This window comes from Narcine bancroftii, chromosome 4, assembly GCF_036971445.1.
Source record: "Narcine bancroftii isolate sNarBan1 chromosome 4, sNarBan1.hap1, whole genome shotgun sequence".
Taxonomy (NCBI): Eukaryota; Metazoa; Chordata; class Chondrichthyes; order Torpediniformes; family Narcinidae; genus Narcine; species Narcine bancroftii.
Genome location: NC_091472.1, coordinates 188,728,610 through 188,748,308, shown reverse-complemented (window position 1 = coordinate 188,748,308; position 19,699 = coordinate 188,728,610). Strand labels below are relative to the sequence as shown.

The following is a 19,699-nucleotide window of genomic DNA, read 5'->3' as shown; positions in this document are numbered from 1 at the left end:
AAACAGCACCTACAGACAGGATTGCCTCTGCCAAACCTCTCCAGGAGGCAGAAGAATGTAAGGGGGAGGGTATTCTGATACTGAAATTGACTGTATAAAAGTTGGGTGAGCCCCAGTGTATGTGTGTATTCCCAAGGTAAGGGGAAGCACCCAACTTTGTATTGTTGCTGTAATAAATGTTCTTTGTTCTCAATTTTTGTCTCCAGCAATTTCTGTGAAGATACATCTATTTCTAACAGATAGGAGAAAGCTTTCCAGCCCTTTGCTGCCTGAACCCTCGCTAAATAAACGCGAGGACATTTAATTCGAGGCAAAGATTAATGATATATAATAAAAATACGATTAAAATGGACGTATCCGAGTATTTAATTGGAGTTGCCCCGGTCGTCGGGGTCAGCGAGGCCGTCTTGTCGTGTTTTGAATTGCGCGGCGGCGCTTTCCAGGGTTGTCCCGAGGAGCAGTTTGGCAGCTGCCGGGAGCCGTATCCCGGCCAGTGGCGGCCAGGATGTCGGAGCAGCCGTCGCAGGTGGAAGCAGTGCAGCAGCTTGTGAAGAAGAAAGACGCCATCGAGGCGCAGATCCAAGCCTACTATGACATTTTGGAGGGGGTGAGTGGTTCTGGGCGCCGTAGCCGGGCATCTGGCGGAGGTGCTCGTCCCCAGATCCCGCTCGAACCGCCCTCCGTATTCAAGGCAGCGGCTCCAAAGAGCAGGCAGCCGCCGCAGATGAGCCCGAACCGGCGCAGCTGCACATGTTGGGCCAAGCCTCCCTTCTTGGGCCTTCCTCGTGCGTTTTGGGAGGGTGCGAACTTTAGTCCACTTTGATAGGGGAATTTCCTTAGTCCTACTTGTCTTGCTGGGTTGCGCTAGTTTCCAGATGGCAACTTTCACCTGGAGTTTTCCTTCCCTGTGTGGGGACCCTTCATGACTTGGCACATCCCAGTGAGGCAGTCCGTGTAGGTGACTCATTCCATTAGGGGCTGGGAATTAAGCTCATTGCGCTTCTTCTATATTTCAACTCTTATCTACGCGGCGCTACTGTCTCAATTCCTCAGCACCGTATTATTAGGAAACCTATAAATTCAATCCACCAATCAAATTATCAACGGGATTGCAGGATTTGTATGAAGTTTAAATAAAACAGGGAATGAGTTGGAGTTTCTCAGTTGGAGCCCTGCTTAGTAGATCTGTGTAGTGGTTTGGAAAGTTAAATCCATTTTGTCTTGCATATTGAAACATTTTTTTTTAATTGAAGCATGCTGAGAATAGCTTCCAGTCACTCATTAGATGAACTGGAGGATACTTTACTTTCAGGCCAAGACAGGGAGATTATGGCACACTAAGGCATTTATGTTTGTCAACCAGGGTAAAGAGAAAATATCTAATTTTGCGTCAATAAAATTATACTAATTCTTGATTATAAAGATAAGAGATTCTGATGTATGATTTGGCAGTGCTTTTTATTGTATTTCTGTGTGGTGGTTTAGTGGGCAATCTGCTTCACCAATTTACCTTGCTGTAGAAATTAGAACCGAATAATAGTTATAGGATAAGGCAGTACCGACGGAGGCTTTGCAACCCTTTAAGTATGTGGTGCCAGGTGTCGGGTGAGAGGAGGAGGAGCCAAGAGACAGCATCAGAGGGTGAGTAGAATAAAGAGCTGGACTTACTAATTTGGCTAGTCCAATCTATATGTAAATTCGAGCTGGGAGTCGAAGGAGGAGAAGCTCGGAGAGAGTGACGTGGAGGTAAGCAGTTAAATATAAGGGCTTACTGGGGCTTGGGCCTACTCAAATCGGGCTGGGAGTCTGAGGAGGCAGCAGCTGGAGTTTGAGCTGGGAGTCAGAGGAGTAGGAGCTTGGAGAGAGTGACTGGGTTAATTGGTCGTTAATTGGTCAAGGGGCCAGTAAAAGGGGAGGGAGCGGCCAGCAAGGAGCGGCGCACTGAGTGAGTGGGGCACTGAAGGAGTGGGACTTCCAGCCTTGCACTGAAGGAGTGGGACTTCCAGCCTTGCACTGAAGGAGTGGGACTTCCAGCCTTGCACTGAAGGAGTGGGACTTCCAGCCTTGCACTGAAGGAGTGGGACTTCCAGCCTTGCACTGAAGGAGTGGGACTTCCAGCCTTGCACTGAAGGAGTGGGACTTCCAGCCTTGCACTGAAGGAGTGGGACTTCCAGCCTTGCACTGAAGGAGTGGGACTTCCAGCCTTGCACTGAAGGAGTGGGACTTCCAGCCTTGCACTGAAGGAGTGGGACTTCCAGCCTTGCACTGAAGGAGTGGGACTTCCAGCCTTGCACTGAAGGAGTGGGACTTCCAGCCTTGCACTGAAGGAGTGGGACTTCCAGCCTTGCACTGAAGGAGTGGGACTTCCAGCCTTGCACTGAAGGAGTGGGACTTCCAGCCTTGCACTGAAGGAGTGGGACTTCCAGCCTTGCACTGAAGGAGTGGGACTTCCAGCCTTGCACTGAAGGAGTGGGACTTCCAGCCTTGCACTGAAGGAGTGGGACTTCCAGCCTTGCACTGAAGGAGTGGGACTTCCAGCCTTGCACTGAAGGAGTGGGACTTCCAGCCTTGCACTGAAGGAGTGGGACTTCCAGCCTTGCACTGAAGGAGTGGGACTTCCAGCCTTGCACTGAAGGAGTGGGACTTCCAGCCTTGCACTGAAGGAGTGGGACTTCCAGCCTTGCACTGAAGGAGTGGGACTTCCAGCCTTGCACTGAAGGAGTGGGACTTCCAGCCTTGCACTGAAGGAGTGGGACTTCCAGCCTTGCACTGAAGGAGTGGGACTTCCAGCCTTGCACTGAAGGAGTGGGACTTCCAGCCTTGCACTGAAGGAGTGGGACTTCCAGCCTTGCACTGAAGGAGTGGGACTTCCAGCCTTGCACTGAAGGAGTGGGACTTCCAGCCTTGCACTGAAGGAGTGGGACTTCCAGCCTTGCACTGAAGGAGTGGGACTTCCAGCCTTGCACTGAAGGAGTGGGACTTCCAGCCTTGCACTGAAGGAGTGGGACTTCCAGCCTTGCACTGAAGGAGTGGGACTTCCAGCCTTGCACTGAAGGAGTGGGACTTCCAGCCTTGCACTGAAGGAGTGGGACTTCCAGCCTTGCACTGAAGGAGTGGGACTTCCAGCCTTGCACTGAAGGAGTGGGACTTCCAGCCTTGCACTGAAGGAGTGGGACTTCCAGCCTTGCACTGAAGGAGTGGGACTTCCAGCCTTGCACTGAAGGAGTGGGACTTCCAGCCTTGCACTGAAGGAGTGGGACTTCCAGCCTTGCACTGAAGGAGTGGGACTTCCAGCCTTGCACTGAAGGAGTGGGACTTCCAGCCTTGCACTGAAGGAGTGGGACTTCCAGCCTTGCACTGAAGGAGTGGGACTTCCAGCCTTGCACTGAAGGAGTGGGACTTCCAGCCTTGCACTGAAGGAGTGGGACTTCCAGCCTTGCACTGAAGGAGTGGGACTTCCAGCCTTGCACTGAAGGAGTGGGACTTCCAGCCTTGCACTGAAGGAGTGGGACTTCCAGCCTTGCACTGAAGGAGTGGGACTTCCAGCCTTGCACTGAAGGAGTGGGACTTCCAGCCTTTGGCTCAACAGGCTTAGGCAAAAGCAGGCGAGGAGAAAGGTAAGTGGCATTATTTTAGCTCAGTCATGCCTATGGGGTTAGTGCTTTGTACTGGATGTCAGATGTGGGAAGCATGGGTGAGTCCCACCCTCCCAAATAGCCACATCTGCGTCAGGTGCACCAAGATGCAATTCCTTAAGGACCGAGTTGGGGAACTGGAGCTGCAACTTGAGGACCTACGGCTGGTAAGGGAGAGTGAGGAGTTGATAGATTCAACTTTCAGGGACATAGTTACCCCAAGACCAGATGTGTCAGGTAAGTGGGTAACTGTCAGGGGAGGGAAGAAAAATACCAGGAAAATGGAGAGCACACCTGTGAATATCCCTCTCAGTAACAGGTATATTTTGTTGGATGCTGTTGAGGGAGATGACCTGACAGAAGCTGGCAGCAGTGACCAGGTCGCTGGCACTGAGCCTGGCATGGTGGACCAAAAGATAAAGAGGAATGCAGTGGTCATTGGGGACTCCATTGTCAGAAATACAGACAGGAGATTCTGTGAGCCAGATAGGTATGCCTGCTTGGTGTGCTGCCTCCCTGGTGCAAGGGTGCGGGATATCTCAAATCGGCTCCAGGGTATTCTAAAAGGGGAAGGAGAACAGCCTGATGTCTTGGTACATGTGGGTACCAATGACATAGATAAAAAGGAGGAAGTACTGAAAAAGGATTACAGAGAGCTAGGACAGAAACTAAGAAATAGGAGAGCCAGGGTGGTGATCTCTGGTTTGCTACCTGTGCCAAGGGCAACTGAGGACAAAAATGGAAGGTTAAGAAAAATGAATGTGTGGCTGAGGGGCTGGGGTGTAAAGGACAGGGTTTTGGCTTCTTGGATCATTGGGATCTTTTTTGGGGGAAGGCATGACCTCTACAAGAAGGATGGGTTACACCTAAACCCAAAAGGGGTCAATATATTGGCAGCTAGGTTTGGTAAAGCCGTCGGGTGCGGTTTAAACTAATTTGGCAGGGGGGTGGGAACCTGTATGATAGGGCAAAGGACAGAAAAGATAAAACAGGAAAAGTTGGGTTAGGCAGCGAAAGTAAAAAATCAGAAAGAGCAAGGAGGGTGAAAAAAGCAAATCTAAAGGCTTTATATCTTAATGCAAGAAGCATTCGGAACAAGGTAGATGAATTAGCTGTGGAAATTGAGATAAACAAATAAAATTTGATTGGGATTACAGAAACATGGCTGTAGGGTGGGCAAGCCTGGGAACTTAACATCCCGGGGTATACGATATTTAGGAGGGATTGGCAAGAAAGAAAAGGGGGTGGGGTAGTATTGATGGTGAGAGAAGGGACCAACACGATTGACAGAAAGGATATCAACTCGGAAGATGCGGAATCTGTATGGGTAGAACTGAGGAATAGCAAGGGGCGGAAAACGTTAGTGGGGGTGGTATATAGGCCTCCAAATAGTAAAGTAGAGGTGAGGGAAGGCATTAAAAGAGAAATTAGAAAAGCGTGCAATAAGGGAACAGCTGTCATCATGGGAGACTTTAATTTACATATAGATTGGACTAGCCAAATTAGTAAAAATACTGAGGAGGAGGAATTCCTTGAATGTTTACGGGACGGTTATCTAGACCAATATGTCGAGGAACCAACTTGGGAGCAGGCCATTTTAGATTGGGTATTATGCAATGATAAGGGGCTAATCAACAATCTTGTTGTACGAGGCCCTTTGGGTGGGAGCGATCACAATATGATCGAATTCTCACTCGACATGGAGAGTGATGCAATTAAAACCGATACTAAGGTCCTGAATTTAAATAAAGGGAATTATGATGGTATGAGACGGGAGTTGAGTAAGATTGATTGGGTGGTGTTTATGGGGGGGGGGGGGGGGTTGACGGTAGATAGACAATGGAAAGCATTCACAGATCTAATGGAAGAATTGCAGAAATCATTTATACTGGTTTGGCATAAAAATAAACCAAAAAAGGTGACTCAACCGTGGATAACAAGGGAAATTAGAGACAGAATTAGGTCCAAAGAGAGAGCATATCAATTGGCCAAAAAAAGTACTAAATCCGAAGACTGGGAACAGATCAAGATGCACTAAAGGAGGACAAAGGGATTAATCAAGAGAGCAAAAATAAATTACGAAAGTAAACTTGCGGCAAATATAAACACCGACTGCAAAGGCTTTTATAAATATGTCAAGAGGAAAAGATTGGTGAAACCCAGAGTAGGTCCTTTGCAGTCGGAATCAGGGGAATATATAATGGGGAATAAGGAAATGGCAGACCAATTAAATTCTTACTTTAGTTCTGTTTTTACAAGAGAGGATACAAATAACCTCCCAAGGATGTTGGGAAACATAGAGACTAATGCAAGGGAGGAACTGAAAGAAATCAGTATCTCTAAGGACATGGTCTTGGGGAAATTGATGGGATTGAAGGCAGATAAATCCCAAGGGCCAGATAATCTACATCCTAGGGTACTTAAGGAAGTGGCCATTCAGATAGCAGATGCTTTAAGAATTATTTTCCAGAACTCGATAGACTCAGGATCAGTACCCATGGATTGGAGGGTAGCTAATGTTACCCCACTATTTAAAAAGGGGGAGTAGAGAAAAAGCGGGGAATTATAGGCCGGTGAGCCTTGCATCAGTAGTGGGCAAAATGATGGAATCCATTATTAAGGATGTAATAGCGGAGCATATGACTAGCAGAGAAGGGATCGGACGGAGTCAACATGGATTTACAAAAGGTAAATCGTGCTTGACAAATCTATTGGAATTCTTTGAGATGGTGACAGGTAAAATAGATGGGGGAGAGCCAGTGGATGTGGTGTACCTGGACTTCTAATAGGCCTTCGATAAGGTCCCGCATAAACGACTGGCTTCCAAAATCAAGGCTCATGGGATTGGGGGCAAAGTATTGATGTGGATTGAGAACTGGCTGGCAGGTAGAAGACAGAGAGTTGGGATAAATGGCTCGTTTTCTGAGTGGCAGGCGGTGACCAGTGGGGTGCCACAGGGATCTGTACTGGGACCCCAGCTGTTCACAATTTACATTAATGATCTGGATGAGGGGATTGGATGTAACATCTCCAAATTTGCAGATGACACTAAGCTAGGAGGGGTTGTGTGCACGGAAGAGGGGGTCAGGAAGCTCCAGTGTGATTTGGATAAATTGAGGGACTGGGCAGATACATGGCAAATGCACTACAATGTGGATAAATGTGAGGTTATCCACTTTGGTAATACAAACCGGAGGGCAGATTACTATTTGAATGGCAACAGATTAAGAGATGGGGAAGTGCAGAGAGAGACCTAGGGGTACTTGTACACCAGTCTCTGAAGGCGAGCATGCAGGTACAGCAGGCGGTTAAAAAGGCAAATGGTATGTAGGCCTTCATATCAAGAGGGTTTGAGTATAGGAACAAGGATACCTTACTGCAGCTGTACAGGGCCTTGGTGAGACCCCACCTAGAGTATTGTGTGCAGTTTTGGTCACCTTATCTAAGGAAGGATGTTCTTGCAATGGAGGGAGTGCAGAGGCGATTCACCAGGAATATTTATACCTGGAATGGCAGGAATGACTTATGAGGAAAGATTGCGCAAATTGGGATTGTACTCGCTGGAGTTTAGAAGATTGAGAGGGGATCTCATAGAGACATATAAAATTCTGGAAGGACTGGACAGAATGGATGCAGATGGGATGTTTCCAATGATGGGAAAATCCAGAACCCGGGGCCATGGTTTGAGGATAATAGGCAAACCATTTAGGACTGAGATGAGGAGGAATTTCTTTACCCAGAGGGTGGTGAATATGTGGAATTCATTGTTCAGAGGGCAGTAGAGGCAGGTTCATTAAATATATTTAAGAGAGAATTAGATATATTTCTTCAGTATAAGGGTATTAAAGGTTATGGAGAGAAGGCGGGGACAGGGTACTGAACTTTAAGATCAGCCATGATCTCGTTGAATGGCGGAGCAGGCTCGAAGGGTTGAATGACGTACTCCTGCTCCTATCTTCTATGTTTCTATGTATAGCTGGCTGTTTATTAAAGCTACTCTATTTCTTCCATTTATTATCATGGTAATAAAACAGTGTTACATTACATGAAATTTCTTTTTGCCTGCTGCAAAGCAGACAGATTTGCTACTGGTAGGAATTGCCTAAGCACTTCTTAGTCTTATAGTCAGAGAGAGAGAGGAGAGAGAGAGAGAGAGAGGAGAGAGAGGGAGAGGGAGAGAGAGAGGGAGAGAGAGAGAGAGAGAGGGAGAGAGAGGGAGAGAGGGGGAGAGAGGGGGAGAGAGGGGGAGAGAGGGGGAGAGAGGGAGAGAGGGAGAGAGGGAGAGAGAGAGAGAGAGAGAGAGAGAGAGAGAGAGAGAGAGAGAGAGAGAGGGGCAGAGGCAAAAGAGAGTCTTCCCAGAGTCACCGAGTGTTCATAAATTTGCCTTCCATAGCCCCCTCAGCCTCAGAGTCTAGTCCAAACCATTGGCAACCTGAGCTCTAGATTTGAATGTTTGACATGGTCAGGAACCCTTCAGCACCCTTGGCACCTCCTTGCATCACAGATCTGATACCTGGTACCCCTCCAGCCAGTTCAAGCCAGTCTACAGCAGTCCGCAGCCTGGCACGAGTCTCCTGACGGCAGTCTCCAGCAGCTCACAGCTTCCGCGGGTTTCTCACCTCGAGCAGGCAGCAACCCGCCACGTGCACTGGTCCCTCAGCTGCAGAGCCCCTCACTGGTCCGCTGTCATAGTCACTGTCTCCACGAGTCATCTCCTCTGCTTCTCCTTCTCAGATGGGATGGGTGGGGGGGAAAGAGAAGGTGATCTTCCTGGTGCCCTGCTCCAGTCCTCCACTTCCCCAGAGTCTGCTGCCCCCCATGATTGCTGTCAATTAATAGATGCTGCCATCTTGGTCGCAGACCTGCAGTCATAGGATTTCCGATAAAACCACTGTTGGCTCCGTCAACGGGCCATTCAAAGCCCATGCAGAGCCGACGGCAGTTGACTGGGCAGCTGGATCCTGCAGGAGTGCTGCATCACCGCTCCCTGTGGGTCCACACCAGTGGCAGTGCTGCTGCTACAGCGGCTCCGGCAGTGCTGCCATCTTTCAGCCATCTCCCTTGCTCATTCCATGTGCTTTGCTCTCTCCGTAGTTCATGTGTTTATCCAATTCACTTCTAAATGTTACCTTGAATCTGCTTTCACTAAAGGCTTTGCAGTCCTGATTAAAGCTAACTGTCCCTTTCTAGCTCTTTCACCTTTAAATCCAGTACTCATGCCCCAAATTGATTTTTGTCCCATTTTCATGCCTTTTTCTTAAACCTAAGAAAGATATTTATTTGTGTTCTAACACTTATTGTAGTTGTTGAACCTGTGCCATTTTAGCAAAACCATGCCGGAATGGATGAGCCATTAGTTGACGTTGAGGGATATCCACGAACAGATATTGACGTTTACCAAGTTCGAACAGTTCGACACAATATCATTTGTAAGTATTGTTGACAGCTTTAAAAATAAATGTCAACATAGAACCTAGAAATGTACAGCTTAGTTTGTGCTGAGCATAATGGCCAAATCAAATTAAAACTCTGCTGTTTGCACATGATGTATATCACCTTTATTATGAGGCCACACAGAAGCCTTTTAAATGCTACCATTATATCTGCTTGCACCACTACTCCTGGCAGCCCATTCCAGGCACCTACAATTCTCTGTGGGGGGGGGGGGGGCAAAAACAAAATTGCTCTGCACATCTCCCTTAAACTTCACCCCTTCTTGAATATAGAAAATGCAGGCACACCTTTTGCCATGTGGTACTCCGATTGCTTGTGGCAGCAATTGTTCTGACTCAAAATTTCTTTAAAGAAAATACAGTGTTGATGTTTATTTTTGTCTTAAATAGGTCTGCAGAATGATCATAAAGCCTTGATGAAACAGATTGAAGAAGCACTGCATCAGTTGCATGCACGTGACAGGGAAAAACATAGTCTAGATGAGGCAGAGCTACATCAAGAAACAAGGGAACAGGAAAATAGACTACTACCTGCTATTGCCAAAGTGGACACTGTTAGTCCAGGTTCACCAGCTAGTATGTCAGTAAGTATATAAAAATACAAGTTCTCAATGTTATTTGTATATGTGTGATTAGATCCTTGTTATTTTACATGTGGCTTTTATTTCCGACAGAAAAAACATCAATTAACATTGCTTTTAATTAACACCAATTAACAATTGGTGACACAGTTAGAAAACAGAGGTTTTGTGTCACTGCTGAGAGAATGACCCCATTATTTCAGGTTTGGACATCGGATTGGGAACTTGGAATATCTAAATTTCTTATGAGTGGAACTGTTAATAGAATGGAGTTTTCTTTCGGTTTAATGTTGCAAAGAGATTGAAACTAGATAATAACAGAGGAAAATAGTGCAGTGTAAATTTTGAAGGGTAGGACCGGCAGCAGAATTTTGCATGAAGCTTGCACTGTGGAAAATCAGAGTCTGGCTAGAAGCACCTTACATGGCCGAATGTGGTATAAAGTAAAAAGGTTTAAATAATAGTTATAGCTGAAAGTTGTTTGACACATGAATGGTGGTGAGTGACATTGGTGAGAAAATTTGGAAATTTGTAGTATTTATAATGGAAAACATGTGGATCAGAAGTTTGGCTCGCCCTTGTATAGAATGCTAAACTTGTATATTCTCTGGTACAATGTGGATTGTGTTAGGAAATGGAACATTGGAGCTGTGAGCATTGGGGCAAATCCGAGATCTGCATAGATCTGGTGACAAATAAATCAGGCTCTAAACGCACACTTTTGGGGTATAGATGGGACATCCTAAAATGGGTGCTGCAGCACACTGATGGTGGACTCGTGAGTGCTGACAGAAATATCTGTACCCACCCCTTAGCTTAACCTGGTGGAAATATGGCAGGCCCATTCCAATCAACAGAAGAGATTAACAGCCAATAGAAATAATTAAATCAAAGAAAAGGCCTCATTAAATATTTTTGATGTGTGTAATTTGTAGTTTTATTTAAAAATATTTTTGTATTTTAACAAGTCCTGAATGTTTTTTTTTAAGGTTTGGAAATTCCAAAGACACCACAAAGATTCAATGTAAATACCAGTTTTAATTTCAGTCAGCCTGGGCCCAGGACTTCACTACTGTCAAAGCCGTTGTGATGTAATAAGCCTGGAGATGAGTTCTCCCTGGCTGCCAAAGCTGTTCTGTCATTGCAGCTGGTTGCCTGCATGGGGAGAGGCAATGTGAATTACTATCCCAGCAGAAAAGTGTACCCTGGATTACCATAGAGGAAGCTACAAAGTTTAATTTATGGAAATCTTCATTCCAGTCTGTATGTTGGAAAGAAATCTGACAGCATAAACATAGTGCAGTGCTTAAGGCTGGAAGTTTAAAGTTAAACCTGGATTTTGCCAGCTTGTATTTTGAAGTTGATCCTATCTCTTTGGATCGTTTCGGCAAGGGGGCACATATAAAGGCCATAAGAAATAAGAGCAGAAAAAGGCTTTACAGCCCATCGAGTCTGTCCTGCCATTGAATCATGAACTGATCCGTTTTCCCATTCAGCCACACTGCTCAGTTTCTCCCCATAACCTTTGATGCTCTGGCTAATCAAGAACCTATCAATCTCTGTCTTAAATACACCCAATAACTTGGCCTTCATAAATTCCACAGCTTTAACATCCTCTGGCTGAAGTAATTCCTCCACATCTCTGCTCTAATCGGACACCCTTCAATCCTGAAGTTGTGCCCACTTGTCCTAACCTCTCCCACCATGGGAAACAACTTGGATATGGATGGATAGAGCAGAGGTAGAACAATGAGAAGGGGAAGAGGAGAAGCCATTACTTAAGGTTCTCTGCCTTGAACCAAAGGAAAAGTGAATCAAGGAAACTAATATGAAAGGAGGCTATTCAGTCTGTCGATCAAAAAGAGATATGTAATATATGAGAAGTTATATTTGGAAGGGCTCAGGCCTTGCATTGGTATTATATCTGTACCTCCTATGGACACTGCGAGACTGCTTGAGTTCCTCCAGCATTTCTGTGTTTTGAGATACGTAATATCCTACTTACCAGTACTCAGTCAATAGATCTATTGGTCACAGCTTTTCAAGTACAACTCCAAATACATTTTAAATATGACTAGCTTTTCCTGCCACTACCACTCTGTCAAACCTGTACCACCTCCTTACCAATTAATTTGAATCTAGACCTCTTTGTTTATGGAAAATAGACTAAAAAGGAGGCAGAAGATCTTCAGCAATGGCTTTTCCTCTTTTCCTTCTCATCTTCTTGAAAGACATGGATAGAGCAGAGATAGAACAGTTGTTTTCCATGGAGGGAGAGTCAAGACAAGAGGGCACAACTCAGGATTGAAGGGCATTGTCTTAGAGCAGTGATGTGGAGGAATTTCTTCAGCCAGAGGGTGTTAAAGCTGTGGAATTTATGAAGGCCATACCAGTGGCAAGATTGATAGGTTCTTTTATTTTATTCACCTGAATTAAATCTCATTTAGGTCTATTCTGTACCTGACAATCTATGGCAATTCTACATAAAAAATGGGAGTAGAGATGGAGACAAATGCTGGCCATTGAACAATTACAATGGCACTTGGAATAAAACATACTTTTACATGTTCATATTCTTCTTCTTTCAGGGTTTGCAGGTTGGTGATGAAATTGTAGTATTCGGCTCTGTAAATACACAGAATTTCCAAAATTTGCAAAATATCGCCAAGGTTGTCCAGCATAGTGAAGGGGTGAGTGCCTTTATTCCTTTGATGACAAACACTGTTTTATCGTAATTTTAAGTGTATTTGCAGTCTATTTCAAATGTTTTTTCCATTTGCCTATTGCAGTTTCTTATATGTATTACAATAACTCACTTATATAGTTATATATACCTATACAGTATAGTAAGTGATTTATTGTAACATGGTGATGGGGAATTTAAGTTCATTTACTTATTTTGCTTTACTATGGTAATGTTTCCTCACAGAAACCAATAAGCATAACAGTTATTCGAAATGGTCAGAATATACACCTCAGTCTCACACCTCAGCGATGGACTGGAAGAGGATTGTTAGGGTACGTTTTTTTTCAAGATAACTAAATGGAAATGTAATACCAGAGAGCAACTCACCCATCAATAATTAATCGTGTCGATTAATTTTAAATAAAAACTTTGTGATGTTAAAACTGGAAGCATGTGGTAATCTTGGTTTTAAAGACAAATTGTTTCTTGTACTAAATGTGTCTGCTTTGTTCCTCTAAATAAGATTAAAAAGACAGTTTTAATTGCCAAAGAGAGACAAAGCCCAGAATATTTTTGCTTTTTTGCCATGTAATGAAGAGATCAGCTTCATTATAGTGTGAAAACAGTTGAATGGGTGTTAATTATCTCCTTTTCAATCAGGATCAGAAACTCCTTTGACATACTTTAGTTATCTGCTTTTGTATGATCGAAAATACTTGTGAGGACTTCTTGCTCATTTTATAGAGCTTGACAGCATTTTTTAGTAACAGGCTTAAGTGACCACTGACAATGAACGATGAGCATTATGTTCAGCTGAAACATGAAAATCTACGGACACTGTGATTATAGTCAAAACATAGAAATGGTGGAGGAACTCAACCCATCTGACAGCATCCATGGGAGTAAAGATGTATTACTGATGTTTCAAGCTTCTGCCCTTCCTCAAGGCAAACATTGATAATATATATTTACCTCCTATGGATGCTGTGAGATGGGTTGAGTTCCTCCAGTATTTCTGTGCTTTGACAGTTCATTGTGGGCATATCTAACTTTCCATAAAACTATAAAGTAGTGAATGAATCCATTACAATTCTTGTCAGACTCTGGCTTTACCTTACTCTTAATTTAGTCTATGTGTGGTCTGAGTCCAGCGTGTTCTTTGAATGAAGTGATAGGAGAAGGTATTCGGTTCAACAGTCAGTTTATTACACAGCACAAGAATAAAACTTAACAGAGCTCTGGGTCAGTCGTTAGTTCATAGGTCACCTGCACAGTGAGCTATTCCCCAAGACTGACCCCTATTGTCCAGTTGGCTCAGTTTATATAGATCAACCTTATCATACAGAACAAAAGTTGTCTTCCTTTGCTAGATCTTTTTGCATAAGGGTTATCACAAGTCATCTCCTGTTTTGCAGATATCTGGGGTGTAGCGCTCCCATCTTAATCCTCCAGGCCAGACTATCCTGTTGTTTTGATCAGAAATTCATCCCCAGATATTTCTAATCACCATTCTGTCCCTGTCTGGCCAATTTCTGCTGTTCTCTTTAACACCTCCTCCTGCCTTAATCTTCCTCCTAGACTGGTTTTCCATTCCCTTTGTTTCTTGCAGGCCATTCTTTGTTCTGGTCTGGCCTGTGTCTCCTGTGCTACTCACCACCTCCTTCAGTTTGAGCATTCCTCCTAAATCGTTTTATGCATTTCCTCTCCCTGTATTTGGGAACAGACCATTTTGCTCGGCCAACTTTGCTCCATGCTGTGATTGCCACTTAATCACATTCCTCTTTTTCCCTGAACCATGCAGTAAATATAAAATTATTAATTAATAATTTCTTTCATAATGTTTTAACCCCCTAGATTCCAACATTCTCCATCTAACTTGGTTGTTTTACTTAAAACAGGACAATTACTAACTGCTGTCTTCATCTTTTGAGCTTGGTTTAGCAGCTTTCCTTTTGAAAATTAATTGTTATTGTCATTGAAAAGGATAAGATTAAAAAGAATACTTTTTATCTGAATGGAGTTGTTTCCTTCAGAGAAGCTAACCCCTTGTTAATTTGCAATTCGTAGAGTATAGTTTAGGATTGTTTTAATTGTTGGTTCTATTTTTCAATTGATTTTAAAAGAACCTATATTTTATAAGTATTTTGGTCTTGACATCAACCATAGGATGACAGATGGGTGAGGGTTGAAAGGATTTGCCTTTAATCACTCCTGCCTTATTTTTTTAAGATTATTAATATCAGGGTTCACAATGGTACGATTTCCCTATTAAGTGGGGCTCTTTAATTAGGATGTTGTGTAGGTTCCCATGGGTTGAAAAATGTTGCAGTGGAAAAAGAAATAGACCAAAGCCTATTTTTGGCTCAGCTGGAAGCACTCTTGCCTCTGAGTCAAAATATGTTTGATTTAAGTTCCACTCCTAGAGACCACAGCACACAAACCAAAATAAATTCTCTGGTTCACTGTTGGAGTGCTGCCCTCTCAAGAGTTTCCAAAAATAATCCCAGATCAATGTTGCAAGGAGGAGTCAGAGAAGATTATTTGTTTATTACAATATTGCTATCTGTAAGGGTTTGCTGTGTACAAATTTATTGTGATAGTTCATTCATTATAGCAAGGACTACACTTCAAAAAGACTTCAATGGTTGGAAGATTCATTGGTATGTTCCAAGATTCTGTAAATTTGTACTTTTGTGGACAAGAGGTTTGGGAGTACATTGCATTTATCAATTGCAACCACCTTCTCTCCCATAGTGCTGGTTTTCTTGTCCCTGCCCCAATATTTTGCCGAAGAAAATCTTCCACGCAGAGAGTGGTGGAAGTGTAGAACAAGCTGCCAGTTGAATTGGTAAATGTAGGGTCAATTTTCACATTTTAAGAAAAAAATTATATATGTACATGAACAAGATGTGTATTGGGGGGAGTATGGTTTAAGTGTAAGTCATTAGAACTAGGCAGAGCAATAGGGTTGCACGGACTGGAAGGGCCAAAGGTCTTGTTTCTGTGTAGTAATTTTCTATGGATATAAATCTGCAGCCAACATGCGTTGATTTCTTTAACCCAGTGGTTCTTTCCACTCATTCTTCTTCTTTGGCTTGGCTTCGCAGACGAAGATTTATGGAGGGGTAAAAGTCCACATCAGCTGCAGGCTCGTTTGTGGCTGACAAGTCCGATGCGGGACAGGCAGACACGGTTGCAGCGGTTGCAAGGGAAAATTGGTTGGTTGGGGTTGGGTGTTGGGTTTTTCCTCCTTTGTCTTTTGACAGTGAGTTGGGCTCTGCAGTCTTCTTCAAAGGAGGTTGCTGCCCGCCGAACTGTGAGGCGCCAAGATGCACGGTTTGAGGCGATATCAGCCCACTGGCGGTGGTCAATGTGGCAGGCACCAAGAGCTTGTACCTCTTCTTTGGTGGCCAGTGGAGAGCTTGCCATATAACACGATCTTGGGAAGGCGATGGTCCTCCATTCTGGAGACGTGACCTACCCAGCGCAGTTGGATCTTCAGCAGCGTGGATTTGATGCTGTCGGCCTCTGCCATCTCGAGTACTTCGATGTTGGAGATGAAGTCGCTCCAATAAATGTTGAGAACACCACTCACATACCACTTTAAATAATCCCAGTGTCGTCGGTGCTTTGTGATTAGTAAGGGATTGCTTAAGGTGATATATGAGTGGGAAGGGAAGGTTAAGAATTACTGCTTTAGACCCAATTGTTACTGAAATATATTGCTTGAGAAAAATTGTCATTGTCCCATTTACTTTGGAGTTAGGTACGATTAAAACAGTGGTTTTCAAACTTTTTCTTTCCACCTGCATACCACTTTAAGCAATCCCTTACTAATCACAGAGCACTGGTGGCAAAGGGAAAACTTAAGATAGTATGTGAGTGGAAAGAAAAAGGCTGAGAACCACTGCTTTAACCCATTAGTGTAGTGTTTCCCAAAGTGGACACTGCTGTCCCGTTTTCCCCCCACCCAGGGGCAGTGGACAGATCCAAGTGGGCGGTTAGGAGAAAGGGGACAATCAGGAGGCAGTGAAGAAAAAGGGGATGGTGAATGTTTGTTTTTTCCTTGATGACGTGCTCTGGACAGGACACGCACCAACTTCATATCTGCAAGGGCCAAGGTTCCAGGTTTGTAAGAATTTCAAATTATCTTCAGGTTGTAACGTATATTTAAATTGTGTATAAATATACTGGAACACACCCCCCCCCCCCCGCCCCTCTTATTTTTGGCCCCAACCGCCCACCTATCAAGCTTCTGATGGGCCGAAAGCAGATCTTCGCTTCGTCTGCCCTCCCATTCAGTACCCAATGGCTGATCCTTGCACCAGCTGCCCGTTTATCCTCACCCCCGACTCCTGCCCATCAAGCTCCCAACGGTCCAAAGACAATGTAGTTACAGTTGAGATGCAAATTTACCCTTGCATATTGCAAAATAAATTGGTTGACGAAAAGTTTTTCTGTGAAATACATTGGCTTGTATATAGTTGTTGTTTGAAATTTGTGGTAGATCTAATACCAAGAAAGGGGTATGTGTTTGGGGGGGTGGGAAGGGGCACTAACAATATGGCCTGAGAGTCAAGGGGGTGGTAGTCCAAAAAAGTTTGGGAACCACTGCATTAGTGCAACATGTTTGCATTTCTCTTATTAGTTGACAAGCTTTCAAATGCTTTAATTTGTAACCAAAAAGTGGAAGCCAAGAAGATTTAATATAGAATTATATTTAAAATTTGAGCAGAAAATAATTCACAATTAATTTATCTTCTTTTCCAGATGCAATATTGTTCCTTTGCAGAACTGAATATCATTGATTTCCCATGGTAAAAATATCTTCAACTGTAAATTGAAGGTTTCCCGTCTCATTTGAAAACTGAGCAAAGCTGGATCTTGAAATCTTTGAACACTCTCTTCGTTTAGACGTTTTGAACATATCCAATTTGAATTTGAAGGTTTTTTTATTTGAATCTGGTATATCTTTAGTTTATTATGTTTTTTATGCATCGTTATTTTTCATAGTTTCTATCATAATTTCATTCTTCTGTTGAGTTGAAATTGGAAATATGTTTTTCACTACTGTTGTCCTCAGACTGGCATAAAGCGATTGAAAAGATAAATTGAATCCTTCTGTTAAGTATTACTGCACTTCCACCCCAACATGGGGAGAAGGCGATTTCTTACTCCAGTCTCAGGCAGTTTTAAGATCATAACATAATGGGTTGTTGAGTTAGTGTTTTGGTAATTTATGGGAATTGAGACCTATTTCTGCCTTGGGATTAGGTTCTCAAGATTTAATGCCATTGTATTCATAAGCTTATAAAAACACTTTAAAAATAGCTTTGTTATTAAAAGTAAGTAAAATTGTAATATTTAGTCTTTGGACTTCAAAGTGTGTTAAGGATCACAAATGTTTGATGTGATATTTTTGTTACGCAGATTAATTTCATCGGCCCTTTACACTAAAAATTCTGAATATTTTGTATTTGTGTAAATGTAAGCGCAGTTGAGGAATCAAATGCTGAACCAATTGAGAATAAAAATAAATATTTATGTTAATGTGTTTGTCCACAGTAAGGCAATGCTGCCAAATTATCATTTGTCCTTGAGTTATATACTGCTTGTTTCTTTTCAATGAGAATAATAGTTTTCAGTTTTATCAAATAATAATAGTTGTGGAATTCTAATCTTGTTACCAAAACAGTACACCTAACGTTATGGATCATAATATATCATGGCTGGTTTTGCTAGACCTTTCACAGAATACATTTTCAAACTTATTTTTGAGATAGCAAGATGTGATTTGAGCAAAACCAGTAAGAAAAATTAGTACTTTTTTTCCAAACATTATAATGAATACAATCTGTTTATTCATTGCAGGGGATAAAGTAGAACTGACAAGGTTAAGTTAGATCTGAGATCCCAAATGTAAAAAATCACATATGGGTCAAGCATCATATTTTTCCTCAAATTCTACTCCCCAACTTTTCTGAAGGAGCTATTTTTCAACCAAGAAATTGTTTTACAGGTCCTCTCTGAGTTGTGCTATTTGTCAGTGATGGGATAAAAATAAACTAGTAATTAGATTGGGAAGTTTACATTTGGGGTGTCAGTTTAGAAGTGTGATTTTTTTTTTGGAAGAGAAAGAGTAAGTTGGATTTAACCAAATCTATTTAGCAGTTTGCAAATGAAGATTTCCGCCTAATTCAAATGTCTACATTTCACTATTGCAATTGTATTGAGCAGTCATATGATTGATAAAACCTTATAAAACAAAAGGAATTCATGAGGCAGCTCCTGCTTGTAGCTCTTTGAATATTTAGTTTATCCCACACCTTGGCTTTTTCCAATAATATTCTACCATAATCTTTAAATTAATTAAATAATGTAATGGAACCTGTTTCTGTCATCCTTGGGAAGTACATTGTTCCTTATCAATCCTCAGAGTGAGGCAGAGTGGATGGACAGACAGTGGTGCGTAGTGATATCTATTGTTTTAAAAATGAGTTTGGTTACCAGTCCCCTCACGGATGGAAAAGTTGACCTCTTTTTGGTTTTTCAAAACTGTGTGCAATTTGATTGCACAAAAGTGCTGGAGAGACTTGCCTGGTCACATGGTGCTCTTTACGTAACAGATACATAACCAAAGTTCCGGGCCTTCATCAAGATATGAGCAAACACCAGGCAATAAATGTGTAAATGAAAAACAAAAAAAAAATGTATACAGGTACACGATCCTTTATTCAGAACCCTTGGGGGAAAAGTGTGTTCCGAATTTCAGATTTTCCCAAAATTCGGAAAGTCCACCCGAATTGTGCTGTCATAGCCTCCCCCAACCGCCGGTCCCTCGGCCGCCTCCCCCAACCGCCGGTCCCTCGGCCGCCTCCCCCAACCGCCGGTCCCTCGGCCGCCTCCCCCAACCGCCGGTCCCTCGGCCGCCTCCCCCAACCGCCGGTCCCTCGGCCGCCTCCCCCAACCTCCGGTCCCTCGGCCGCCTCCCCCAACCGCCGGTCCCTCGGCCGCCTCCCCCAACCGCCGGTCCCTCGGCCGCCTCCCCCAACCGCCGGTCCCTCGGCCGCCTCCCCCAACCGCCGGTCCCTCGGCCGCCTCCCCCAACCGCCGGTCCCTCGGCCGCCTCCCCCAACCGCCGGTCCCTCGGCCGCCTCCCCCAACCGCCGGTCCCTCGGCCGCCTCCCCCAACCGCCGGTCCCTCGGCCGCCTCCCCCAACCGCCGGTCCCTCGGCCGCCTCCCCCAACCGCCGGTCCCTCGGCCGCCTCCCCCAACCGCCGGTCCCTCGGCCGCCTCCCCCAACCGCCGGTCCCTCGGCCGCCTCCCCCAACCGCCGGTCCCTC

At 44.0% G+C, this 19,699-nt stretch overlaps 1 protein-coding gene across 1 annotated transcript; it reads left to right on the top strand.

The window, feature by feature from the left end:
• Positions 1–455: 455 nt before the first annotated feature.
• Positions 456–17,905, top strand: psmd9 (proteasome 26S subunit, non-ATPase 9). Its single transcript, XM_069933284.1, has 6 exons — positions 456–607; positions 8,962–9,064; positions 9,479–9,672; positions 12,258–12,359; positions 12,599–12,687; positions 17,126–17,905. Exons 1-6 carry the CDS (start codon positions 506–508, stop codon positions 17,151–17,153), a joined length of 618 nt encoding a protein of 205 aa, XP_069789385.1. The 5' UTR covers positions 456–505; the 3' UTR covers positions 17,154–17,905.
• Positions 17,906–19,699: the final 1,794 nt, after the last annotated feature.

Excerpts from the sequence above, each read along its gene's own strand:
- psmd9 (XM_069933284.1), top strand. The coding sequence starts at position 506 with ATGTCGGAGCAGCCGTCGCAGGTGGAAGCAGTGCAGCAGCTTGTGAAG. Across the intron at positions 9,065-9,478 it reads AGTTCGACACAATATCATTT|GTCTGCAGAATGATCATAAA; the intron begins GTAAGTATTGTT and ends TGTCTTAAATAG. Across the intron at positions 9,673-12,257 it reads GTTCACCAGCTAGTATGTCA|GGTTTGCAGGTTGGTGATGA; the intron begins GTAAGTATATAA and ends TTCTTCTTTCAG.